Source organism: Siniperca chuatsi, linkage group LG22 (assembly GCF_020085105.1).
Source record: "Siniperca chuatsi isolate FFG_IHB_CAS linkage group LG22, ASM2008510v1, whole genome shotgun sequence".
Lineage (NCBI taxonomy): Eukaryota > Metazoa > Chordata > Actinopteri > Centrarchiformes > Sinipercidae > Siniperca > Siniperca chuatsi.
Genome location: NC_058063.1, coordinates 13,411,124 through 13,439,057, shown reverse-complemented (window position 1 = coordinate 13,439,057; position 27,934 = coordinate 13,411,124). Strand labels below are relative to the sequence as shown.

At 40.1% G+C, this 27,934-nt stretch overlaps 1 protein-coding gene across 3 annotated transcripts; it reads right to left on the bottom strand.

The window, feature by feature from the left end:
- Window positions 1-1,457: 1,457 nt before the first annotated feature.
- rell1 (RELT like 1) lies at window positions 1,458-25,195 on the bottom strand. 3 transcript variants are annotated; one of them, XM_044184688.1, is made up of 8 exons: window positions 24,996-25,195; window positions 17,027-17,248; window positions 14,403-14,474; window positions 10,918-10,972; window positions 6,723-6,971; window positions 4,414-4,546; window positions 2,894-2,937; window positions 1,458-2,815 (listed from the first exon to the last, which is right to left on the bottom strand). In XM_044184688.1, the coding sequence occupies exons 1-7, from the start codon at window positions 25,018-25,020 to the stop codon at window positions 2,902-2,904; spliced, it is 792 nt and encodes a 263-aa protein (XP_044040623.1). In that variant the 5' UTR covers window positions 25,021-25,195; the 3' UTR covers window positions 1,458-2,815; window positions 2,894-2,901. The 3 variants fall into 3 exon arrangements, 2 of the variants coding, with proteins under 2 accessions (XP_044040623.1, XP_044040624.1); XM_044184689.1 differs by having other exon boundaries at window positions 1,458-2,937; window positions 24,996-25,182; XR_006376589.1 differs by lacking the exon at window positions 1,458-2,815 and having other exon boundaries at window positions 2,922-2,937; window positions 6,715-6,971; window positions 24,996-25,188.
- Window positions 25,196-27,934: the final 2,739 nt, after the last annotated feature.

The window sequence follows — 27,934 nt, the reverse complement described above, 5'->3', positions numbered from 1 at the left end:
CATTTGTGAAAGGATGATTGTCCCATTTCTACTTTCAGAAGTTACATAGTGCTGCTTTAACTCTGGTTAAGATACTGTGTAAGCCATTTTCCAGTCATGGCTGCCTTCTCACTGTCCACTGGAATCACACTATTTGAGTTAAAGAAAGGTGGGCAGTGAGCCATTTCAGAAGGTCACTGCCTTTATGGCCCTGATGTAATTCATAAGTGTTAAACATTGACTAGATTTCCTCCCGCTGGTCCCAAATGTTTCCCTAAAAAATGTTTTTTCTCCCCCCCGAGCCAGAGCTCCGTCCACTTGGCCAATAGCCAGAGACAAAGATAAGATGTAGGGCACTTAGCCTGGCATCGGCATGGGAACTCGTCGCCTGGAGGCCTGAATAATTCAGTGCCTGAGATAAATTTACTGCTTATGAAGCCATGCAAAGGAGACAGCACAGAGCTTTATTATTATCTATACCGTTTTTTATGTGCATACCTAATTTCCTCGAGGAATTTTTAGTCGGTTTAATGTAGTGTGACAAACCTTTCACAAAACTGGCGACACCCCCTGTATTTTTTTGTCCCAGTAAGAGCTAAAGTAAACACACATACGTGCAACTGGAGTCAATATTTGCACCATCCTTGTGCTACGTACTCATGTCCTGCACTGTCAACTGCATCTTTTCAGACAGGTTTAACACCCTGAAGCCATCCTTGTATGCATGTGTGTGTTTATAATAGGCAGGTTTGCTTTGAGTCTACAGCCATGGGTGGGGTGATGTCACCTTGTGTGCTATCAGGGTTTCTTTTCCACTGCATGTGAATGTTCCCTGTCAACACTTTGAAAGTCAATCCTCCCTCCAGCACTGTCAAGTGACACCAGCGGCAGCCATGTGTCACTCAGGAGCCTTGTTTAATCACGCCCTCGCTGTTGTTCAGAGCGGTTAGGCATCATGTTAATAATTTAGGGAAGTAATAACGTAAATTATCATATTTTTATCTTTTCTGCTGGTCTCTTTAAGGTCAGTAACTTGTGCATCCTTTATCAAAACCGTGCATGGTTGCATGAGTATACCTGATAAGACTCAGAAGGTCAAGAGGAGACAAAAAGAGTCATGGATGTTTAATCCTAGGTCTTGCGCATTGGCTCAAAAACACTTCTCCATCACCATCTCATCTCCATTATCTGGAAATAATATGATAGAGAGCCCCGAGGTCGGCGGACTACCTACTTGAGATGAATAAGACAAATCATCTTTTCATTATAGTACGAAAAGGGGAGAGAAGGAGCGAGGAGGATGCAGAGAGGAAAGAAGGAAATGAGAGAATAGAATATGAAGACAGATGGTTCACTCAGATGAGGGAGGAGAGGGAGAAGTTAGACCTCAGGTCAGTGGACACTGGCTTTTATTACTGTAATGTACTCATGTCTCAACTGGGATACAGTGTATTAATTGACAACAATAAAGTGAATTGTTTATGGTTTGATATGTATTAGTCATCTTTATTTGCTTTATTTATTTCATTACACAACAATAAAAACACAGTAAACTGTCCCAAAATATGAATAACAAAGGGTTTGTTTGTTTTTTTAAATGACGCACAATGAAATGATATTCACAAATCAACAATGTTGAAACAAAACATGTCTATAATTATATACGTTTTGATCACGAAGATCTGGAGAAAATGACATATTTGGATGATTTAGCTCACAAGGGTCTTTAAAGGGCTATTTGTAATAAAGGCTTTCAGTTTTAAATTTGTAGTCTCCAGGACAACCTGGCTTGGGCTTGGTGGAGACCAAAACAGCTAAAAGACGAGTAAATATTGGACTTCATCAGGTGGACAGAAACACAACTCCACATGACTGCTAATGAATGTAAGGCAACTGTTTGCTATCACGTTCCACAAAACAACTTTATAAGCTGATAATACATCAATGTTGTGTTTATAGCCACACAAAATGACCAAGAAAAACAATTAATGCAGGTTTCAAGATTTAGTAATGCCTATCTGACACATTGGATATTACAAATGGAAAATCTGGCAGGTCATAGTGACCTTGAAGGGTTGGAGTGGACTGACCTGTCTCAGGATGCAGGTTTAAGGTTTGCTGTTAATGTCAAAATAACACTGTCACTTTAAGAGCAAACACTGAGTGAGCAGTCCCTGTCTGAATATTCGAGCTAATTTATTGCGATGCTTTATCATCCTGACATCATGTTCACGCCGGTACAGGACACGATTGCTGTTGTTTTACTCTTATCACATCTGCTAACGCTCCGGCCTATTTCCTGGCTCCGTGACCTCTACGTCAGGTCGTTCCTGCTTCCTGTGTGGGAACGACAACCCACAATTTAATCTCACACTGGCTGTACCTGTTTCTGGGGTGTAGTTTTATCAAATTAACTGGCTGATGACGTGCAAAAACTCTTCTATACCTCCACATACAAAAACACATGTACATACATCATGGACCACGTCCATGGGTCAGGCTTCCTTGACATTGAGCAGCTGCCCTTCTTAAACGCCCTTGAGCAAGGCACTACTGTAAATCTAGTTTAGGAGGAAATGGCGTGTATCACAAATAGGCACACCTTACACCTCTTCTGCTTGTAAAATAACTGGCTAGTGTGACTCTAAATGTCACTCTCTCCACCGTCATCCTCTTCATCAGCAGCACTTTGGTCTCCCTGTGGAGCAGGAATGTGGAGGGACGACTCCCAGGTCGAGTCTCTTGCTTCGCTCCTCCACTGCTGATGGTTTAATGTTCTTGTTTGGGTTTTAAAAAAAAGGTGTCCAGATGTTGTTTTTCTCCTCTCTTGGGAAATCTGTGGAACGGGGGAATACATGTTGTTAAGACAGAAATATAAAATACACACGTAGCTGATGAAAACGTGACACGTTACCTGGATTTCTATCGTTTCTCTTTGCCCAAGTTGTCCGTATGTGCCTGAATTTAATAAAGAAAAAAATAATCATTAATCGACACACTCAAGTGTTCAGCCATCACTCCTTCACGCTACAGGGTTTGTTTATTTTCTTGGGCGGAAGGCACAGTCAATATGAGCAAGCTAAAAGTCAATATGTGAGCTAACGGTAAAAGATGAAACAAACACGGATGTTAAATGTATTCTAAAGCTGGAAATGGATTCTTTGCTTTTGTATCATCTATGAAACATGAGTGTAATGTTTCTCTACCCTAAAACAAATTGGGTCATGACATTGATTCAGTCAAGGTTGGTGAATCTAAACAGACTCTGGATTTTTTAGGATGTGAAGAAAACAAACTGTAATAGATTCATTTCTTAAGTATAAGAGGAAACATTCATACACCAACATCCTTTTTTCAGCTTATGTTGTTTAGAAGGTTTATGAAAATGCAGCATCATGACAGACGCCATCATGTCTTAACACATGTAACACACAGTTCCTGCTGCAGGATTACTGGTGTTGTGTACAGATGCAGAATTTACCAACAGATTAAGCTCCAGGCTGATTACTGCTGCAGCTGGATTTTTCAGTAGCTCTTTATCATGAATTTTAAACACTTATTTAGCTAATTGTTGAGCTACAGGTAGACAATGTCCGTATATGCAGCTGTTTTTTGTTGGGTGTTCATATCTCTTTAAAAAGAAAGACAGAAACTATTTTCAATAGTTTTATAATTGTTATTCTAGATCCATGACTTGCAGGGTTTCTAAATGTTATACATTCGTTGGGGAGTTTGTAGTGTATTCTTTTGTATTTGATATTAGGAAACAAACAAACTTGACTTCTTCTAAACAAGTGTGTAAATGTACTATATCACTGTCTCCACTGTATATGACATTTTAGTGACATCTCCCTGCAGTTTTTACATTACACAGCTTAGAGCAAACAATTGATCGATTTGTTGATCGACAGAAAAGTGTTACTGTTTTGATAATCGATTAATCATTTAAGGAAAAAAAAAAAAACATTCCCTACTTCCAGCTACTAAAATGTATCTGGAAAATTTGCTGCTTTTCTTTGTTAGGTGATAGTGATGTCAGTTTCTGGAGGGTTGGTCGGACAAACTGAGACATTTAAAAGACCTTGGGCTTTAGAATATTGTATCAGGCATGTTTCACTGACATTTTATAGACCAAACAACTAAAAGCTTAATCAAGAAAATAAGCCATTAGTTGCAGCCCTAACACAGTTACAATATATATCAAAACAGTGCTAAATGTTGTGTGCTATTAATCATCAAAGCCATAAAGTTCTCTAGTTTTTGTGATATTTAACAATTTGTTTTCCATGAACATGCACAAACAAGCAAGTACACACATAAATAATTGTGAATACATAAGCAACACTATTTATACACAGGGTATCCGCGGGGACGAGCCTGGTGGGAGACAAAGAGAAAGAGGGACACGGATGAATAAGTTTCCAGGATACAGACCTGCTGGGACACGGATGTCGTCCGGCTCTTGGGCTCCGCCTCTGTAGGAGATGCAGGAACGCTCCCATTGGAGTCTGTTATTAGCAGGGTCCGCCTCTCCCTGGCTGGTTTTTCACACTTCGTCACCCGGAACCTGAGAGGTGACAAAAAAATTGGTTAAAAAAACAAACAAACAACAACAACAAAAAAAAACCACAAAACACAATGCTGGATGCTTTTGCAGCCAAATGAAAAATGAGGTCTTGCACACTGCAGAGCTGGCTCATTAAAACAAACTCCTGTGTGGGGACCGCTGGCCGAAATGACAAATACACACAGTACAGTGGTTACTGTTACTGAACTCTTTCAAGAAAGTAAAAAAAAAAAAAAAAAAAAAAAAAAAAAAAAAAAAAAAAAAAGGCTCCCAGTGTGAATTGTTTTTCTAGGTCAAAATAAAATAGAATTGATCTGAAAATCATTTTTCAGTTTGTAAATAGTATAATAGTATATCATAAGCAATATAAATAAACCACAGAAAATGGTCCATTAATGATCTCAGTAGGTATCAGTTATTGTCATTTGTGCCTCAGCTGGCATCTGCTTCTGCCTCACTATGACTTTCTCTCACCCAAACTTTACACCTCTCTCATCCACCCACCCACTCAAAGGCACCCATGCACACTCACACACTCCAAAGCTTTAATTAAATCAGCAAATGAATATTCGTATCCAGGTTATGCTGACCCTTTGCGTACACGGCCATTCATCTGGGTGAGCAAATGAAAAGCAACCTCTCTGCATCCAAATCAGCTCGCAGCAGGACATTAAGGATGAGGAGAGCGCTCGCTGCGTGACGGGGACGAGGCTGTACACTTTCCTGGGTTCACTAGTGGACTGAGAAATGTTCTCTTTACTTTAAACATCTTGGACACAGTTTAATAATGGTGGCATACTGCCAGGGTTTAATTCCCAATGTGGTGTTTTCATCTTGAACCCCTTTCAAACCCTGAAAGCAACAGAAAAGGGTCCAGGTCCATCTTTTGTACAAAGAAAATTCCCACAAATCTTGTGCACAGGAGTGTCCAGAGTCACTGCCTGTTACATCACAAACAAGAATTCTTTCTTAAAGTTATAATGCTTAGATTTTCATAACATCAGACCCCATTTTCAATACCATTTGTGGTCAGCATTTTTCAGCAATAGCCATTCAATGTATTTACATTCAGTAATTATACCTCCGTATAGTAGATTTCATTGGTGGTGGTGGAGTCCACCATTCCCGTGCTGGATACTGATTGCTTTCACAAGCATGAGGGCAACATTTTATCTCACTGTTTACTGTTCACTCTCATTACACCGTGTCAGAGCTGTATTAAGTTACCGCTGATGCTAACAGAACAGCTTCACATTAAGAGTTCAACTTGTGAAACACGGGGTGGCTGTTATTGTGAAGCAGCCACGTGAAGTCTTGACAGAAGGAGGCACACATTGAACGGCTGTGTTGTTCCAGAGAACAACACACTGGAATACAAGTAACCGATTCCAAATACGACACCAGGTGACCCCCAAAATCTTGTGAGAACAGGAGGATTCTGACATGTTTCTGAACAAAAAAAGAAACTCACATCCATCAAAAACCTTTTATTTTAAAGTAAAAAAAAGTACTGTGAAAGGGCCAAAAAAAAAAAAAAAAAAAAATCCCACACGCTCTCGGCCACTTGTACTCAACGCTTTTGTTTTTTTCCACATATAGATTTTTAACATTTAATTTTTTTTTTTGCTTTGTGATTAACAATGTTTTTCTCCTATTTACTGTTTATTTATTGTGAGCTGCCACATACAGTTTCCCTTGCAGTGACAAATAGTTTTATAAAAAAAATAAAAAACATAGGTAGGATGACATTCTGTATGCAACAAGATCCTCCACACACTATCCTGAAAAACAGCTGGTAGAAAGCTGTTAAATATCACAAATGTCTCTGTAGCTGTCACTGTCTCAGTTTTGAGAGAGCCTCTCCTGTTGTGGCTCCACAACACAGTCTGAACCCCGCAGCATCTATTTTCCCAGGCTTGACCCTGACCGCCCACCAGGTCACTAGTCTGGTGTCAAATGCATGACAATCTTAGCCTGTGTGTGCCGAATATTTGGAGTTAATGTTTGATTATGGTGTGTGTGCACTAATTTCTAATATGCCTCTGGGACAAACTTTTAATTTACCTTTAAAAGCATCTTGTGTTGTATGATTCTAAGAAATTTCGTAAAGCAGCAATAAACTCCTTTTCGTTGCTGCCTCCTTGCCTCAGACACACATTCACACACACCTGCCCACCTGCCCACAGCCAGGACCGTGACCTCTCCGAGGTGGCTGCGGTGATGCTCTGCCTTACGGGCTGACGGCCTCCTTATCAGCGGCCATTTCTTCTGGCTGCAGCGGTTACAGATGTTCTTGTTGCCGCCCAGGCCACTGATGGTGTGCAGGTGGTTGCAGGTGTGCTTGGCTGCTCCTAGGGGTGCACTCGGTGATATCGGAGTCATTGGAGGGGTTGGGGTGCTGGGAGAGGTGGGGGTGAGCGGAGGACTAAAAGACAGAGAAACCAGAAATTAGTAATCAAGATGGAGGGTTTGTTTTATTTTAGATTTTAAACCCTCTTGCTTCAGTAATGACACAATTATTATTATTAATGTATTATACAGTACAATTACACAATTATGATGAGTGTGTAATCAAGATAGCTGCTGAATGACTGTGGCCTATTATTACTAGCAAAAATAATGTAAATCAGCCACTTAACAATAATTATGCAACAAAGAGAAAAATGAACCAAGAAATCTGTTATAGGTCAGCACCAACATCAAAATATTAAATACAATAAAAGTAGTGATTTCTTCAGATCTGCTGTCAAAAATACAGAACTGAGAAGTGAGACCTTTCACAAACTAACAACTGACCTACATTCAGTCCAAAACATTTTCATTTCATAGAGAGAATTCAAGCTCACTTAATTCTGCAGCACTTCCTTTATCACAGCCCACTACTACAGAAATGACACATAAATGTTTCATACTACAACAGGAAAAGAAAAAAAAATACTGACAAGAAGGATCACTCTGAATGTTTAAAGTAATAATGGAGGCAATTTTCTGTACGAGCAGGCTGCAGGTGAGGGTGAGGTGGTAAGTAGTGAATTACATGAGACAACAAACCTGTATAAAGAAGTCAAACTGATATGAAGGGTATCACAACACATACTGTGTCTCTCCACTGTCATTCAGTATTTATCTTAGAAGTATGTTTAAAGGGACTAATTGTCTGTTTGCGCTCTCACATCTTTTTTGGAGAGGAACTGTGTTTTAGGACCCTGGAGAGCAGCTCTTCACATTGTTTACACACAAAATAGGGGAATAAACAGTGTTTCTACTCACTGACATAAACATAATATATAGTATGTCTGCCTATGCATGTATGCCAAGGGACAGACAGCATAATGAGTTTATGAGTCTCTTTGATCCGTCTCATCAGTGTTGAGGAAGCACCACGGATATGGACACTTACTGTAAGAGATGGGACAGGGAAAAGAGGGATGCTAAGATACAATATATGTCCATAAATATGTGGACACCTGAACATTACACCCACATGTGATTGTTCATCATCTCATTCTAAAACAGTGGGCATTAATGTGCTGCTATAACATCCCTTCTCATAATCTCGCAAACCTCAGCGCAGTGTTTTGCTATCTGGCTCTTTCTTTATAAACCTAACTTTGTCCACGGGGTACTGTCATGTTGAAACAGGAAATGGCTTCCCCCAAACTGTTGCCATAAAGGTGAAAGCACACGATTGTCTAAAATATCACTGTATGTCGTAGCACTACAGCCCACTTTATACTTCCACATCTGCGAGGCCACGATGATCCGCCTGACATAAATTTGGGTCCATGCGGTCCATCCATGTATGCAGACACCTAATCTCTATAAATAGATATCTGCATATGAATGCAGAATCTGTAGGCAAGGGACATGATTTTGATATCGGAAGTGTTCTGGTTTCCGTTTGCAGTCCGAGTAGTATTGACCAATCACGTTTGCGAAGGCTTTGGTTGCATACAGGTAAACAACCAGTTTGAAGAGCCAAAGTGGCGGAATGCATTGGCCAAAATGCAATCTTGGAACCCACCGGCTATCGTCTGACGACGATTTAGCTTTTTATCAATCTCAGAACCAAAGAGATGAGCTTTTTATTAGCTATTTACAAAAAAATTATCTTTGTTTTCTTGTGAATTACTGGATAATTTTAAGCGTTCCAGGCCCTTTTAAAAAATGATTCAAACAAAACAAAACAAAACTCTGTTTTTAGATGAACTGGTAACAACTGGTACACTAGCAGACATCGCTTGGGAACCACTGGTGTAAACAATGTGTGAGTATATGCATGTGAGATGCCTTTTTTTTTTTAAACAAATGCACAAAAAATATGTATTATGCTCATGTACAGCGTGAGGATTCCTGATGAGCAGAGGTATGAAAAAAAGAGTTGGACCAACAGGAGGGGAAAAAAAGACAAGGCAAAGGGAAGATCAGCTGATGTGAGCAGAGCATCTTGTGGAAAGACGAAAGGGGACCGAGGGATGGTGGAGAGGTGGCAGCTGGAGTACTGATGGGGACAGCAGCACTGAGGCGAGGGGAAGTTAAGCACCAAATCTGGAAAGGCAGACAGCAAGCCCTGGCCACACTACAGTCACTCTCCTTCTTGTAGTCTCTCTCTCCATCCCTCTCTCTTTTTTCCTCCCTCCCTCTCTTTCTGCCTGTCTATCTGTCTCCCTCCTCCCCTTAAGTGTCCCATAAATTACCCCCGCCGATACCCCCTCCCCCGTATTCCACCATCTCTAAGTGATCCACTGGCAGACTGCCCAACCTGGCTGGGAAAGAGAGAGAGAGAAAGATATAAAGAGTAACAGCAAGAGAAAGAGGGCGTACTACAGAGAGCAGTTTCAACAAAAAAGTGAAGGGAAAAGGGAGAGAAAACAAGGGGTGGAAGTATGTGGGAAAAGAGATTTGCAGAGAGAACTGGAGAAGCAAGATGGGGAAATGTGTGTGATTGCAGTTTTCTGATGACTTTTCCAGGACATCCAATGTGACTGAGCACAATACCTCAATATCTAATACTTGGCAGAGGTAACCAAAACGCTCCTACCATTTATCCACACAGTTTCTTCCTAACAAAGAAGAACATCTCTCCTCTCTTTATCTCTCTCCTTTCCTCCCAGAACTACATCTAGCGGGACAAGAAAGATGATAGGAGGAGAGAGAAGGGAAAACATACTCCGCTAACTCGATTTACTCCCGCTCCTCTTCTGTCGCAGGCATCTCATCCTCTAATCTGTCTATCTGCCTAACTCCCTCTCTCCTTATCTCAGCGGCAAAACAAGCGAAGACATCTAATCTCAGCTTGTACCACCAGCTCCTGTTCTTATGATGCAGGGTCGTTTCAAAGTGGCAAGCAGGCAGCCTTTGATTTGAGATGTGAATGACCTACTGAAATCAATTTCGAGGCCTATACATTTTAAGCTAGAATCCTGGCCATCACATGCAGGCTAGGGCTGCAACTAACAATTGAAAGTATTTATTTAAGTTATTTTTCTTTTCATTGTAAATCTTTGTCCTTTTAAACTTGATTTTTAGCTATTTATTGATTTTCAAGTGATATTGTTGTTGTTGTTGTTGTTGTTGTTGTTGTTGTTGTTGTTGTTGTTATATACTGGCATATGTTCAATTCAGGGGAGGGTTCAGTTATGTATGTACAATGTGTTAAATGTATAAAATCAATTAAAAAAATTATTTTTTTAAAAGACAACTCAGCTAGCTAATTACACTATTGTTATTGCTCAATTATTTTCATTAATGATGAATCTGCTGATTATGTTTTCAATTAATACATTAATCTTTTGGTCTGTAAAATTGCTTGTTTTGTCTGACCAAACGTGCAAAACCCAAAGATTATTAATTTATAGTGATATAAAACAGGGAAGAGCATTAAATCCTAATATTTGAGAAGCTGGAACCGGCATACATTTGAGATTTTTGCGTGATAAAATCAACAAATTGTTTCAGCAGTAATGCAGGCTGTATTTCTAAAGCCTCTAGTATAAAGATACCTACAGTTTATTTGGCAAATACTTCAGTTTTATTTAGAGTCATAGTCACACTCACTGTCTTCTGGCTAAGAATCCAATAAGGAAACATGCCAACAACTGCGCTCAATATGGTTTAATAATTTAATAATCCCACAACACAGTGATATGGGACACAGTGGCATTTCAGGAATAGTCTCCAGCTGCTCGCCCTCAATCAAACCTTGCCAATCTGGAAAAGTATCAGAAGAAAAATGTGGCCTGATTGCCTTGTGTGTTCATTTCCTGCTCTGGCTACTCTCATTTCAGTCAGTAGTGACACCAACAGGTTTTAAAGGAGGCTTATGGTGCCATCTGGTGGTTGAAGTAGTTACTACAATGTGAGACACTTACCCATCAGAATCAATGCTGTTTTCATGAATCATGGCTTTCAGGGCATCTGAGTTTGCTGAGGAGGGAGAGAGAGTGAGAGAGAGAGAGAGAGAGCGAGAGATAAAAACAGTGTTGGGAATTAGCAAGGAGAGCGCTCCAGTGATTTCAAAAGCAGAGCGCTTATTGAAAGATGGCTACAGCAGATTAACTCAACACAATTAAATGGCACATCACATGCAATCACAGAACATAATTACTGTACACAACAACCTCAGGGAGAATGTGCCAACCCATAGAAACCTTTTGGAAGCAAACAAACACCAGAATATGACCCTGAGAAGTTTAATTTCTGTGGAATGGTCAGGAATTTGGCACTTCAAGTCGCTTTAAGTTCTTATACTGCACATGAACAACATCTCCACCAACTTCTGTTCCCAGACAAAGTAGCATCATCACAGAGCCAACAGCTCAGATATAGATTTACATAATTTGCTCCCAGTGACAGATTTCCCTAAGGCATGGCCCGATGCATTCACTGACTTCCACATGAGCACACTGTACACAGATAAAGGAATTTGCACATACCTTAAGGGGGGGGTACTGAGACACAGAGATGGCTTTAAACAATTTTCAATGTAATGAGTTTTGGTATCAGTTGCTCAGTAGTAATGGGCTAATTTAGCCTTTAAGACACAATGCAATGTGGTCAAAAGACCCAGTATACAGCATTTTAACTACAAACGCCGAATGTATATCTTCCTGCTTATCTTTCTGAAATATTTTTCTTTGTAGTGAATTACAAGAGAATAGAAAAGTAAAGGGTATACTAATCAAACATATGTAATTTATCCTCTAGGTGGATTTTATTTTGAAGTCTGTTGTGTAATGATGCTACATGGGCATCCAATCAAAACAAGTAGGACTGTGCCAGCACTGTGATGCCTTTATTTTGAGATTATCGGTAGATGGCGGCCTTTGCTCAGCCGTAAAGACTACTGCTGCTCGTGGTGACTACTTACTTCTTATGTATATTTATACACAAACTGCTGCTGCTGGTGGTGGAAATGTGAAATGCACAGACTTCCTGTGTTCTAAAGATAATTACTTCCATGAAAAATGGGAACTAGGAGTAGCCAGTAACAAAGCTTTGATACATTTTCTAGGTTGTATTGTTGAAAGCACAAACCACAACATGTCACCAGACTGACACTGTGAGGGTGAGTCACAGTTAAGGACTCCAACTTTACGAACAGCATTACTACGAAAGCAGTGATGAGTCAGCTCAAAGTTCGTGTCTTGAGGGTAGACAGAAAAATCAACACAGGCCAACGATGGCCAGACACCAAGACAGGCCAATGTTGACTTTGTGTGTCATATGTATATGACAGATAAGAAGGATGGTTTAGACCACTTTAGGGATCAATACTCACAGATAAGGTGTATCTGTGTATTTCCTGTATTTGAAAACTGTTTAAAAATGTTTTTATTGATCCCTATGATGAATCTTTCAAATAAATTTAAGAAGTAAGAAGACAATAAAATAAGACGGTGTAGTCCCTCATTCGTCCAGGAGTGTTCCATCGTAGAAAAGGTTTCAGTCGTATTCATCTGGACACTGTTTTCAGAATCAAGACGTTTCATCCCATCCGGAAGTCATTCTCAATTGTGAAAATGGTCTGAGAACTCAGAAATTTAAGCTAATCTGTGTTATTTAAGCCCTGCCCTCAGGAAGGAATCTACCTGAGTAGCTGCTGTTTAACCTGCCTAGTTTCAACTGAAACTGCTGCACCTCCCTCATCACTGTTATTTCTGAGTTCTCAGACCATTTTTCACAATTGAGAATGACTTCCGGATGGGATGAAACGTCTTGATTCTGAAAACAGTGTCCAGATGACTACGACTGAAACCTTTCCATTTTTTGTAGTTTTGGAGGGGCCTAAGTCTAAATTCATAAGTTACACTTTACGTTAACCCCCCCTTATTTATCATCTACAGTATAAGCAGTATATAAAAATATAATAAATCGTTTATAACACATTATAATGTAGTTTTAAGCAGATATAAGAACATTTTTAAGTGTTTATTAATGTGCAGTATTTGTCAACAATCATAATTTCTCATATGAAGGCATATTTTATATTATTACAACTGTGTGTTTTACTATATTGCCATTCATTATCTGTTTATATACAAAGTGTGTTAATATGTTATAAACTATTAAATCTTTGTATATACTGCTTATAAATTCTCAACAGGGTGCAGGGTATATGTGTTACTGTAGATATATGCATCGTTTGTTTTAACTAAATTCAGTGAGTCTCAGTGAACTGTGGGGGGAAACTTTGGCTGACACTGCTAGAAACTGAGGGCTTTGAGCCAAGATTTTCTGACCTTATGTCTCTTAAAATAATGAATGAGATGTAGAGCTGCACTACACCCCGTATCGTAAACAGTAAAAATTACAGTATAATTGTCTCCCTCATCTCCTTGTCTCCTCTCCTGCCTCTTTCCCTGCCCTGTTATGATTTCTGTGTTGTTGGAGGATTTGTTGAAAACAATTGGACATCGCCCGAGTAAAACTATTAATAACCTAGATAAACAGCAATCCCTCCATTTCACGAATTTATCAAAGCACCCTTTCTACCTTTAAACCCAAGTTACTTACCTGCACACTATTAACAGTTGTTAAGCCTGATTTTAATAGAACTCCGCTGCTAATAATCCACTGCTTTAATCTATACTGTTAGAAAGGCATGTGTATTCATACTAATCAAGTTGATTGTATTTGACTCAGTAGTAGCACTGATCCTTATCTCTCCTGTTGCCACTTAAAATAAACTCAGCTGAACAAAGAAAGGCAATTACTTGGAATCATTAGAGTGCTGTTATTTATTATGAATTTGCCTTTATGTTCCAACTCAGGGGAATTATTTCAATTTACAGGAATAAGGCAGTCAAAAAACAGCTAAAACACTCCTGTGACTTCAATGGGAAATAGTGATGTAACCACATGTATCACAACTTTTCCTTTAAATTCCTCTGCAGTGGCCTGGTGTTAAACGTCCATGGAGACTGTCAATCCTGAGCCCAACTATTCTGAGAAGTGTCCCATATACACATACACACCACTATACCACTACACACAAACTGACACACACTTGCTTCCTGAACAGCGTTGTGATAATGCTCCTGTCAAAACAATAACTGCAGTGCCGGCTGTAATGACTTCATGGAAGGAGGGCTACTAAAGGCCGGCCTTGACCAAGGGCGATCCCCCTCAAAGTCACATGTTCACAAACTCTCAGTGTTAAATAGGAGTAAGTGACAAATGTTGTTGAAATGTATCCACAGCCTCTGCATAGTCATACAAATACCTGTTCCTTAAATGAAAGAGGCGGAAATAGAAGAGTAACCTCAAGTACAATGTGTTCGACAGTTATGTTTATAAAGGTGGCAAAAGAAATTGATTTAGTCTGTGTCTGTTGTTTAGTATGTTGGACACGTACCTTCATTTTTCATGATGTAGTGGACAATCTGTCCGACTGTGTCGTTGTTTTCACTGAGGGTGTCATTCATGTCTGGAAGATAAGAAAACAAATGCGCGCGCGCACACACACACACACACACACACACACACACACACACAGAAATACTTGAATTAATGAGTGTGTAAGCAGCTTTGATGAGTACAGAAAAGTAACCAATATTTAGGCTACAGCTTAACACAAAACTGTGGCTAAGCATGTGTAAATGTGTTTAAGAGCACTTGTTAATATTACAACTTGTTGACATTACTTCTCTAGGTTTTACTGTTTAACTGGAGCAGGAATGCCAACAATGAGTTATAATGGAAAACCACACAAAAGACTCATGGAGCATTTTGTTTGCCTATTACATATTATTCAAGATTGGCAATATATTGATGTAATATTAATATTGTGATATAAGAGTGGCTTTCAAAATATTATTAAATATTATAACGTTGTTATTGTTAGCAAACAATATACTAGTTACATATTCAGCAGATTTGGAACAATATAATCATTTATTTGGAGTCATGTTCCGATATTCACTCTCACTCTCTCATTCAGTCTCCACAAACTCCTGAGGGGAATATCTGGCTCTTTAGCAGCTAAATACTCCACTATGTTCACCAGCTACTCACTAACTTTGTCTGTCTGTTGTTTAGTGCTGGGCGGGTAGTGTACAGTGTTGAGATGCCTGCCGCTTTCGCATTACACATAGTCATTTGGTCCAAGATATTGATTACAGCAGCTTTAAAAGGCTCTATTATAGCTGCCAATGGTCAACGTATGAGGCTATTCTGTAATAGTGTAATGAACAAATGCCTATTTGATCATCATACTTACATTGCTAATCATTTACTGTGTGTAAATATCTCCTGAAAGCATACATTTTCATTGAAAAATTGTGATATTATTGGTATCAATTTATGTACTGTATCACCGGGTAACAAATATTGTGATATTTCATTTTGCCCAGCTCTGCCCGAGTTTATATGATCAATATGTGCACAGATCCATATTAATGTGCAATCATTACCTGTCTTCCGTCAAGACTGGGGACTAAACAGAAACAGAAAACTTGTGTATGAGCCCTTCCACTAGCACACACCCATGTGAGGCACTTCCTAGAGCTTCCTGTTGATTGCTTCCTGAGTTTTTCCTCCCTTCTGATAAACATAATACTCTTCCAGAAATTTATGGCAATCTTCTGTATGTTATGGCTGATTTTCACCTGCACAATGTAAAGGGAGCTGCTTACAACTTTATAAAAGTCAGTGAAAGAGACAAAAGCAGACAGAGAGAGAAAGAGAAGAAACCTGATCATTGCAGAACAAGGGAAGAATGGATCGACTGAATGGGTGAGGTCAGAACACACAAGCAATGATTTTTTTCCCTACCTTGTTTCAGCGTATGAGAGAGAACAGGTTGGGCACTTCGAGGAAAGACACAAAGACAAGAGACAGCAGGGGGAAAACCCTAATGGACTATTGTGCTGCTGGCAGGGAGCTCACTTTACTCTACAAGAGAAACCAGCTTTACGCCTATCCTTTTCTAATACCTACTCTACTTAACAAAAAGGATAATACTTAACAGGATTCAACGGAGAGGTTCCGGGTTTCGGCCAACATGGGAAATAGTGGAGACGTGATATGCCAGGAGAAAAACTGTTGAGCGGTCCGTCGTATGATAACAGATAGGTCAGAAAGGCTGACAGCACGGACTCTCGCCGCTCTTGGTAGCAAGGTGTAAAGAGTTCTTTCCATAACATCTCTCATGTCTGCGACATACCCATAACACTGGGATGCCAAAGGTTTCACGTCCACACACAAGAATTCCGAGATGGAGAGGCAAGAGCGCTAACCACATCTCTCTCTGTGTGGTCATGCCACATATTGTACTAACAAAAACATGGCACGACAGATGCAAAGCGAGTAAACTTTATATTTTTCAGTATGCTGAAGTTCAGAGCATCAACCAACGTTCTCTGAGAGGCCAGAAAACTCATCATTACGTACACAACGCTTACAGCAATTAAGCATTATCTGCAGTTATCATTACGAGCCAAGGGAAATTAAACAGGCCCTGTGCAGAGATTTTTTTTTGTTTCACCTCACTTAACACACCCCTCATTGAGTCAGAACACGAGTGATGAGAATGCCAAACGTCTTCCTGGTTTCTATTGGCCTCCACTCCTTAAACTCTCCTGTGACTTAACAAGACAATGGTAAAAGTGCGGTCAATATCACACTGTTATTGGGATTTCTGAGCTTATGTTTGTCATCTTACAGGGGTTTTCTGAATATTCATTCATCAGCACAAACATTGAAAACCACTTCTAAAAGGATGGTGCATAAAATATACAACTATTCCTTAAACAAGCTCTGACATATGTAGGTTTTTAGTATGTTTTAATATTGTTTAAAGGCATACAGAAATAGAGAGAAGGTGCCATTCACATCAGTCTATCATTATCGATATCTCTCCGCACCTACAGTACCTGGCACACGCCAAACTCATTTGATGTAGTACAAGCCTGTAAGTACTAGAGGGCAGGTGGGAGCAGTTGACTCAACTCTCTCCCTTTTTTATTCAGATTTCCTTACCTCCACCCAGCTCAGGATCCTTTTCTTCTTCCTCGCACTCATCCTCCTTGCCATCCTGGGCCTCAGTGGTGCACCGATAGCCCTTCCTCTTCAACACGTGGCAGATCACCACCCCCAACAGGCCCAGAAGGAAGAAAACGGGCACCAGGACGAAAGCAATATAGTCTGCTTTTGCCACCGGTGTTCCAGTTTTATCTGTTCCAGTAACTATAGTCTGATCCACTGGAAGATGGAGAGGGACGAAGGGGAGAATCAAGAGATAAAAAACAGTAATTATTTTAAATATTGTCGCAACAGGACACACAGAGAAACACAACAATTGATTGTCATTTCAACGCCCTTGATGGCATCCTGATATCCACAGTGAGTCTGAGGGTACACTCGAGGCCTGGGCTGAGCAGCTGAGAGGATTTAAATGCTATCAGCTGCAACACGACGGAGCTTTCATGTTCCCTTCCTGGATCAATCGAGTGCTGCTGTCTCTGCCCTCTAAACTGCTCGATCTGGTGCAGGCTGTTACCCCCCCCCGTAACAAGAAAATGTTTGTCATTTTTGCTTAAAAAATGAAGAACAATTAATCAATTACCAAAATACTTTGAATACATTTTCTTTTAAACTGATTAAATTTAAATTGTTGCAGCTCTAAATACCCTTTCGTTAAAAAACTGGAAAAGTTAAATAATAAAACATGCCCAATCTGTTAGAAAATTCATTCAATCTAATTCATTCATTCAAGACTTTGCACTTAATATTTTGGACCTAATGTCTTGAGACTGACCAGGTCAAAGGTCAAAGGGTAGACCATGACCCGTGGAGAAAGCTCTCCTAGCTCCTGCCCCTGTTGGCGCACCACGTGAGGCATTCCAGCACAACACACAAGAGGGCTTTTGTCTGTTTTTCTGTTCACATCAGTGTGTGTGTGTGTGTGTGTGTGTGTGTGTGTGTGTGTGTGTGTGAGTGAGTGAGTGAGTGAGTGAGAGAGAAATGTGGGGGGGTGTCACAGTTTGAATAAAATCGCAATCAAATCCCATGTTTATGCCAGTTTGAAATGTACCACAGCACTGTGCGTGTATCTGCATACCTAACCATGTGCCTCCTGATGCATACAGGCATTTGTGCTCTCCCATTGTCCCAGTTCCCTGGTGCACCAGACTGAACACACTGATAAAGACCATTGTTTGCTCACTGACCATCCTGTGACCGACTGTTGTGCGTCGATGTGCTTATATCTAGTGATGACCACACTGACAGGCTGTGCTGGCACGGTCCCATGCCTCTCCAAATGACTCACAAGTAATCATGGGCCAATTAGAGGACTGTATTAAAAGCATTGAAAAAAAGACTAGAGACTGACAAAATGAAGAGAGTCCTTGAGCGGGATTTAGACTTGAGTCATAAATCTCTTAGCAACCACAGCTGATGCCATGATGCCCTCAGAGGGATAGCCAATAAATACAGATATCTGAGACACATGCACATCACAGGTGTGATTCATACAGTAATGCCGTATAATTTTGGTATTTTTTTCCTTTGCGCATTTCTGTCCAGCTTGTTTACAAATTCAAAGCAACGTTTGGGCTTTAGTAAGCTTTGATTAGATACTGTGTGCCACAGTTTTGTAAGGATATAAATGGGGCTGGGTACTGAGCCTCAATATTTTGAATATAGACCGACACGAGAACTGAAAGTTAAAATCAAATCTAAGGCTGCAACTAACAATTATTTTCTATAAGATAAGATAGAAATAGTTGTGCAGCAGTTGCAATACAAAGTAGGAAAGAGTGCAAATATATAAAATATCAATAAAAGGTGAAAGTATAAAAATATCAACAAGGTTAACAGTACGGTTGCTTCTTGGTGAGCTGCATATAAAACCGTAAAACAGAAAGTTTGGATGATTGTAATACACGGAGAGACAGTAATCCAGAGAGATAGAGCTGAAATGGAGGCTGGAGCCACTTCATGCCCCTGCTGTCCTTCTCTCCACATGAGGGAGACGAGTTGTAAAGTTTGATTGTTACAGGAAGAAAGGATTTCCTGTGGTGCAATGTGGTGGTAACATTTATCGATTTATCTGTCCATTCTTTTTTCAACTAATCTTTAAATTGATAAAATGTCAGAAAATACTGAGAAGTACGGAGCCCCCTAACGGTCATGGCAAGAATTTTTTTATGGATTACTTTTGCATTCCCTCGCAATATGTTTTGCGTATATTTTGCGTTGTCTTGCAACAGATCTTGTGTTACCTCGCAATACTTTTCTTTTTCCATTCCTTCTGAGCCATATGTCTATTTCTGCTCAGCTGCTCCCAGCACAACAGTATGTCAGCTCATTGAACTTTACTTTGAACTGGGCATTAAGTATGCTGATATAGTACTACTGCTCAATAGGCATGCATGGTTATGTAATTAGTGAAAGTAAAATTAAACGAATTCTTAGATCAAGAGGTCTCTCCAGAAGAAAGCAGTATGGTAATCTGCAGGATGCTGTCGGTTTCATTCGTGAACAGTTACTGTCCCCTGTACTGTACTGGACCCCAGAGCGGTTTCACTGTGGAAAAAGAGACGTCTCCAGAGGCTGAATTATAGATGTGCACTTGAATCTACCTCATAAAGCTAATGTGCTGTATTTACATGAGTCAACAAAAGCAACAAACAAGAAGGCGACTGAAATGCTGCAAACAGAGTCTGTGGTTCTGTCACAGAAAGAGCAGACAGCACTGAACCACTTGCAGAGATACATTAGGGATGCAGACCAACGCAAGTTGGAAAACCTTTTGCGTTTTTGCACAGCTGGGTCCTCTGTTCTTTGCACAAAACAAATTAAAGTAACCTTCAATGCTGAAACAGGTTTTGGTAAAAGGCCTGGTTTTGGTAAAAGGCCTGTTGCTATAAGTGTAGAGCAATAATTGATGTTCCTTATACATACAGCTCCAACCCAGAAGTAAAAGTAAAAAATTCTCACCATGACCTTTAGGGGTCTCCGTAGAGAAGAGCCCAAGATGTCGAAATAAATAATTAAATGATAAATTGATATGAACTGATTTAAGTCACAACTTTTTTCAGTTTTATAGTGTCCTATTTCAGCAAAGTTCTTTTAATCCTGCTTATGTTGAGACAACACTAAACTCGACTGTCTTTGAGAAGCTTAGGGTGTTTTGTTAGGCTAAATGAACAAACTACTCAGGTATCACGTTGAAAGCAGTATTGAAAAATGTTAAAATGATACTCTGACCTCAATGTAAAAGTGCGCTAAAAATGAACTGGAGAAGAGAAGCAACTGTGTTTTTGACTTTGGGATGAGAATATCTCTAAGTAAGATATATTGTTATACACACAAGGTCGCAAGATCCAATGATTCTCTGGACTTTGAGATTTCGGAGAGAGTCAAACAAACACTCACTGGGTCAAACTGCCCCTGGCTACAAGGAAAGCAAGTCTTACAGTGAGCAGCAGCTGTACTGAGGATAGCAGGTAAAGATCTGAACAGGACCTCCAAAAGATCCATCACTAACTTTCACCCTGATATAAGAGGTGTTCCCAAAAGTATCAGCAAAAATGTTTCTGTCTACAGTGTCAAATCCCTCAATTGAAACATGCTTTGGAGCTGAGCGCGGGCTGAATAGGTCAGCATTACTGTTCTGCTAGTTTAATTTCCTGCAGCTTTATGAGGATTTATGCTGAGACTAAGTTCTGTCTGCCGGAAGGTTATCGATGTCTCTGCTCCAACAGCCTCTTTCACGAAAATGATGTAAAATCAATCTCTGAAAAAACACACGAGGGAGAATGATTTTTGGCCAAAAATACATGAAAAAAATAACAGTTTCAAAACTGAGTTGTGAGACAGTTTAGCAGTGTGTTCTGCCTCTTCTCTTTGCACTAGTGTATTATTTGTCTTTATCCTCTCTTTCCATTTCTTCGCTGCCCTGTCCCTTTTTGTACCTCTCCCCTTCTCCCTCGAACATCACAAGTACTAATGGCGAACAATTTTAGCTATTAATAAAAGGCAAAGTCAATTTGAACGGAGCTTGTGTGTACTGGAAATCTGAAATCTGAAAATTTGAATCTTGAACTTTGCATTCCTCCTGCTCTTGCTGGCACCCAGATTTGTACATGGAAAACACCCATTACCTATCAGTGGTTAATACTGACACCACTATGCCAAGGGGCATCTCAGAAAAAAGGATGTTAATGTTCCTCCCTGCTGATATCAGCAGAAGGTCTAATGACACCAAGAAGCACATTGTGTGCTTATTAACCTAAATGATGTTTTCAGTTTCATTTTAAAGAGTTTCCCCTCGGGGATCAATAAAGTATTTCTATTTCTGATTTTAGTTTTCAGATCATTTCCAGCTTTGTGAGACACTTCTTGGAAAACGTAGGATTAAATAATGCTAATGCAAGCAAAATCTGAAACAGGAAGTCAGAAATGGGTTGCAAGACGTTTACATCTGACCTCTCAGCTACAGTCAGTCAGTAATCTGATCCTTAACAAGATGTAACTGCATTATTCTCCTCCTCATCTTAGGAAGGAGAGAGAGAGGAAATGGAAACTGTTAAACATCTCCTCGTTGACCAGTATTTGGCTAGTTAATAACCTCTCCCTCCCATTTTAAAACCATGTCTATCTCCACATTAAACTTTGGGCACAGCACCAAAAATACTGCGGTGTCTTAATGCACCTTTGTTCTCTGAGAATCTACTCCTGTGAGCTGTCCGTTTAGCCCACGAGAAGACAACAGTTACTCCACGGCTCAAATCTTTCTTTTCTTGTCATGGTAGCCGCATACAGTATTAGTCAATAAAACGTTACTGAATAGCTGTAAAAATATACCCCATAGCTGTCAATCAAGAATAGTTTTCTTAACTGTTGAGACAGTGACAGTAAACACACAGTAAAAGGTTTTCCTTTGACCACAACAACACATTAGGATGAGAATTTGTGGCCTTCAGCTCAACACTGAATATTAATGGGTTAAAAGGCTCTGACTGTCTGTGGCTTACCCGTTTCCTCATATTCTGGAAATCATGTGCAGCTAGGAAAGCAAATCTGAGACCCACTGACCTACTACTAACCGCATCTCATTTCAGATTACACGAGACAGCCCTGTCATTTCAACCCTTGGTCCTTTATCCATTTAGTCGCTAAGTGAGCTCACTCATAAGGGGAGATGAAACCTCTCTCAGTCACTTTCACTTGCAGATGTGGCTCTGACACCGTGAGCGATGCCATGGTCTCAGACAGCACATTACACCAAATATTCCCCCCGTGCTTGCTGGTAATTAGCATATTAGCAAGAGTGCACTTGTTGTGCAAAAAGGTTGCTAAACTGCATTCTCATGCTGCATCCTGATCAGTGAGTGGAAAATTCAAATTTCGCCCGAAAGAGATGATTACTCTGCTTCCTTTTTGGAAGCAGAAATTCTTTTCGTGCAGAAATAGGGATGTGGTGTCTAAATTGCAAGACTGTCACACGTGGGCTGCAAGTAACTTTTTTTTTTTATTATTATTATTATTGATTCATCTGCTGATTGTTTTCTCAACAAATCGATTAAACGTTTGGTCTATAAAATGTCAGAAAACAGTGAAAAAAGCTTGTCATAATTTCTTCAAGCCCAAGGTGACATCTTCAAATTGCTAAACGAAGAAAAGCAGATTGAGAAGTTGGAAGTGGGGGATGTTTGGCATTTTTGCTTGAAACACAATGATTCATCAGTTACCAGCATTGTTGCCTATTAATTCTTTGTTGTGCTGTGAATGACTAATCAATCAATGAACCATCTGACTGTTTCAGCTCTCGTCACATGTGAGACAAGAACAGCAGCAGAGGATCTTCCTACTATGGCATGTTTAAAAATGGAGCTTGACACGAGTAATGGCACAGCTCCAGAGCCGTTGCCATCGACGTAACCGCATCAGTACCTGTGTGGTTTGGAGCAACATCCGTTTAGATCAACTGCAAATATGTTTCTGGAAAAATATTACATGTCGAACTAACTATTTGCAAATGTCTGCTTTAAAGAACTGACTATGTCTGTGATAAAAAGACGAAGGAAGTGGACACAGCTACCCCAAACTCCCACTCCCCCAGATGGCATTAAACTAGTCATCTTCATTTGCAAGCATCTTAAATGCAATATAAAGCACAAGGCCACCAGCAGGTTCATTTTGGAGGTGTGAAATAATGTTTGGCATTAGTCTTACAGTGAGTGTTAGCTAAATAAAAACTATTGTCAAGCTAACAGTCTATACCTGCTTTATAAGTTCTGCCTATAAGTCCATTTAGTGCAGAGGTTCCCAGCCTTTTCGGTGAATGGACCCTAAAAATGCAGCAATAGGTGCTTGTGAGTGTGACCCCTCAGCACAGGTCTTATTTGTATGTGGACATGAGCGCGAGTTTTCCTTTAGATACTGTTTCATTTGAAGGATTTTAACAGGCCTGAGGAGGTGAAAGTATCCAGAATGTTACAAGAAGAGAAAGAAAAAGATAGACAAAAGTCAGAAATAATAAACAGCTTTGTGCAACAGAGAGGGGTTTTTTTCCTTCTTTTTCTTATCCCTTTAGTCGTCTTGTGACTCCTCACATTTAACTTGGGACCTCTTGAGGAGTCCCGACTGCTAGGTTGGGAACCACTAACCTAGACCACAAGTTCCTCAGCCTGCAAATGAGTGTCAAGCTCAACTGGACGCGCGTTCAGGCTATGCACGCTGCAGCCGTTACATGAAGTGGAGAAGACAGCTGAAAGTAGAGACATACAGTATGCTTGTACTGTGTGCACACACACACACACATCACATGAGTGTATTCTTAATACCAAACCAACGTACTGGATGACTTGGTCTAATTGAATGAGCATGAGGATTCAGCCTTGGCCTTTTGAAAGCCACAGACTCCTGTGGACTCTCCATGGAAAATGGAAACAGGCCCAGCATTTTAAAGGTTATGAAGAAAACCAAAGCGTGTGGGCATTGGCTGGAACTAAAAGAGAACCCTGACTTGAATATTTCTTGATGCAGAGACACGCACAGTACTCTTGCACTCTTGAAGTGAAAAAGATAACAGAGATCATGTTTGCTAAGCATTTTTTTTGTGCTAGTCCAATTTTATTACACCAAGGCAAGTTGGTTCCAGTCATTTATGTATTTAAGGCAACATTTGGAAGATTTCAAGATTGATAACATATTTCTACTAAATACTCATTTGGTTTGAGAGGCAATTAAGATAATGAGTTGGGGTTTGCCCTCTGAACAATGTCATGAGGTTTGCGAGTTAGCTTTTACATGCTTAATACAGATAAAGAAAAGTTTTTAGGAAGGAAAAGTACACAGTAAGCTCTGGTGTCTGCTAAAATAAAGTCTGCAGCAAAAATCTCTTGGATAATTAATTAGACTACAATCTTGTAAAAGGAGCAATTTGCTTTTATTACGTGCAGAATAACCCAAGACAACACTTGATGTAGCTTTTCACAGGTCAATAACAAAAACTAATTCACTGACATGGGCTGACATCCTTTAACACTACTGAATCAGAGATACCATAGAAGTTACAAAAAATGCCCTAAAGTTTTTGTCAGTGTAGGTTAATATAAGTCATTAAACGCCTTTATAATGACGTGTCTGCTGTTTGATACTGAGTTTACAGTGGCATTTTAAGGCAGGTTGTCAGTTTCTTTTAAAGTATATTATCCTATTATAAATGCTGAATATGATTATTTCCTTCCTTGTACACACTGGCTGCATATCTTCAAGTTCGTCCGTTTAGTTTCTACATGCTAGCTTAGCTAACGTTAGTAGATTTCCATAAATGTTGGCTTCAATACCCTGGCGCCACTGTAACTTAATAAACTCTAGCTATTTTAAAATTCAAAGCAAACTTTTCTGAGGAGGAGAAAAGTTAACGATTCTGACTGTGCAGCACTGCTGCGCCTTCTCGTTTCCACACAGAAGGGAGAAAATCTTGGGTACTTACGCGTAACGACGGTTGAATTAGCCATTGATGGACAGGACCGCAGCTAGCTGGTGGTAACGTCTTTGCCAGGCTGCAGCTGAACGTTATGGTCATCACAAGTCGTGGTCAAACCAAACTAAAGGAGGGACTTCATACAAACACCAACGTATTTCCTCATTCTCAAAGAGTGGATACGCCCTAATCTTAAAGAAGTACTCCCTCCAACAGAGAGCAGTACACGGGAAGGGGAGCAAGATGATTCACTACTACTACTCGCTACTTCCGTTTTCGTCGGCTGTTGATAAAAACGACTGTTTTTCAGCAGTGTTGGAAGGTGAAAGACGACGCTGAAGTTAGCTTCAGATTCGTAGCTTCCGATTCGGCAATTAAGGGGAAAGTTAAGGGAAATTTATCTTACATCGTTGACCAATCCTCCGCTTTTTGCACCTCTTACTGAAAGCATGTTAGTGTTTTAGGTAAAGCCTTAACCCTGTGTGAAACCCTCAAATTTGTTAAACCTTTACTGTATTTGTGAAAATGCAAAAAATGTTTCACGATATTACTGCTTTTTATCTAGACAACATTGGACCAAGTCCAGATATATATATCAGATACCCTGCGGGAATAATAAAATGGCCAAAGGAAGAGATACAGACCACAGACGTTAAGACACGAAAGCTCCTCACCATGCATGGAGGGTTCCATCCCAAATCCAGCACCCTGAGACTGTACGCTAGCCATAAGGAAGGCGGCCGTGGACTAGTGGACTATCCAGGATGAAACATCCAAGATCCACAAGTACATCAAAGATAAGGCCCCAACAGATGACGTGCTCAGGGAATGTCTCAGGCAATGGGGAACAGAGGAAGAGGTGCTGGAGGAAGGACCATCATGGGAGGACAAACCCGTACATGGGATGTACCACCGGAACATAACTGAAGTGGCTGATATCAAGAAATCCTACCAATGGCTAGAGTGGGCTGGACTGAAGGACAGCACAGAGGCACTCATCATGGCTGCACAGGAGCAGGCCCTGAGCACCAGAGCAATAGAGGCCCAGATCTACCACACCAGACAAGACCCAAGGTGTAGGCTGTGCAAAGAGGCCCCTGAGACAATCCAGCACATAACTGCAGGGTGTAAGATGCTGGCAGGAAAAGCATACATGGAGCGCCATAACCAAGTAGCTGGCATAGTGTACAGGAACATCTGCACTGAGTATGGACTGGAAACCCCGAGGTCAAAGTGGGAAACACCTCCAAAGGTGGTAGAGAATGACCGAGCCAAGATCCTGTGGGACTTCCAGATTCAGACTGACAGAATGGTAATGGCGAACCAACCAGACATCGTGGTGGTGGACAAACAGCAGAGGAAAGCCGTTGTGGTTGACGTGGCAATACCAAGTGATGGCAACATCAGGAAAAAGGAACATGAGAAACTAGAGAAATACCAAGGGCTCAGAGAAGAGCTGGAGAAGGCCTGGAAGGTGAAGGCAACAGTGGTGCCCGTGGTCATCGGAGCACTCGGGACAGTGACCCCCAAACTGGAGGAGTGGCTACAGCAGATCCCTGGAAGAACACCAGACATCTCGGTCCAGAAAAGTGCAGTACTGGGAACAGCAAAGATACTGCGCAGAACCCTCAAGCTCCCAGGCCTCTGGTAGATGGCCCGAGCTCGAAGCATGAGACCACCTGCGGAGGGTGAAGGACAAAGTTATTTTTATATAGAAAAACCGCTATACCTAGACTTGTTAAATCTGGACTAGATTATCCCAGAGAGGCTAAAGATTCTTTAAAACACAGTTTCAGATTTGTGAAACCTTTATTCTAGTTGTGAAAATGCAAAAAAAGAAAAAAGAGCGATTTCACTGCTTTTTTAACACCTAGATCACTTTGGACAGTTCAGATTTGAAGTCTCGGTATAGTGGGTTTTGATCTGGACCTGGTCCAACGTGGTCTAGATGTGAAAAAAGCAGTGAAATCGCCCTTTTTTCCATTTTCACAAATACAATAAAGGTTTTACAAATTTGAAAGTGGGTTTCACACAGGTTGAAGGCTTTACCTAAAACACTAACATGCTTTCAGAACAGTAAGAGGTGCAAAAAGCAGAGGATTGGTCAGCGATTTAAGTTAAATTTCCCTTAACTTTCCCCTCAACTGCTGAATCTGAAGCTAACTTCAGCGTCATGTTGCAAAGAACATTTACTTAAATACTGTACTTAAGTACAGTTTTGAGTTACTTGTACTTTACTTGAGTATTTCCATTTTCGATTGCTTTATACTTCCACTCATATAAATTATGATGTATTATTAACGTATAAGGTAACATAAGACTTTATTGATCTCTGTAGGGAAATTCACAAGTTCACAGTGTATTAAGTAATTTAAATTAGCTCCACTGTTACCACCTGCAGCATTAAAGTGGTGTACACATTAATGCATCAATAATTATAATTCAAAAATTATATTATATATTATTCTGAAATTGACTATTCTGCATAATGAGAACTTTTACTTTTGGTACTTTAAGTGTATTTTGATGCTAATACTTTTACTGAAGTGAAATTTTAAATGCATGACTTTTATTTGTAACAGAATTTCTACACTGTGGTATTGCTACTTTTACTTCAGTAAAAGATCTGAGCAGTTCCTGTACCACTGGGTTTCAGTAATTAAAGGATTATTTATTATTTATGAAAAAGCCCCACATGTGACTTTTGTGTAATCATTGTTTTCACATTTGAGACATCTGCATTGATCCAGTCTCAAATCCACCATTTTTCTCCAAGATGCAAGCTAGACAGTGTTTCCAGACTCAAAAAATAAAACATGTACAGCAAAGTAGAGTTTTGACCTGTTTTCTTAAACCAATCAAAGATGACAACCAGAAATTAAACTGATGCCTGGCTAGGCAAAAACCAAGACTGGAGCCTGGATGGGGCCTTAATGGGGCTCATTTCC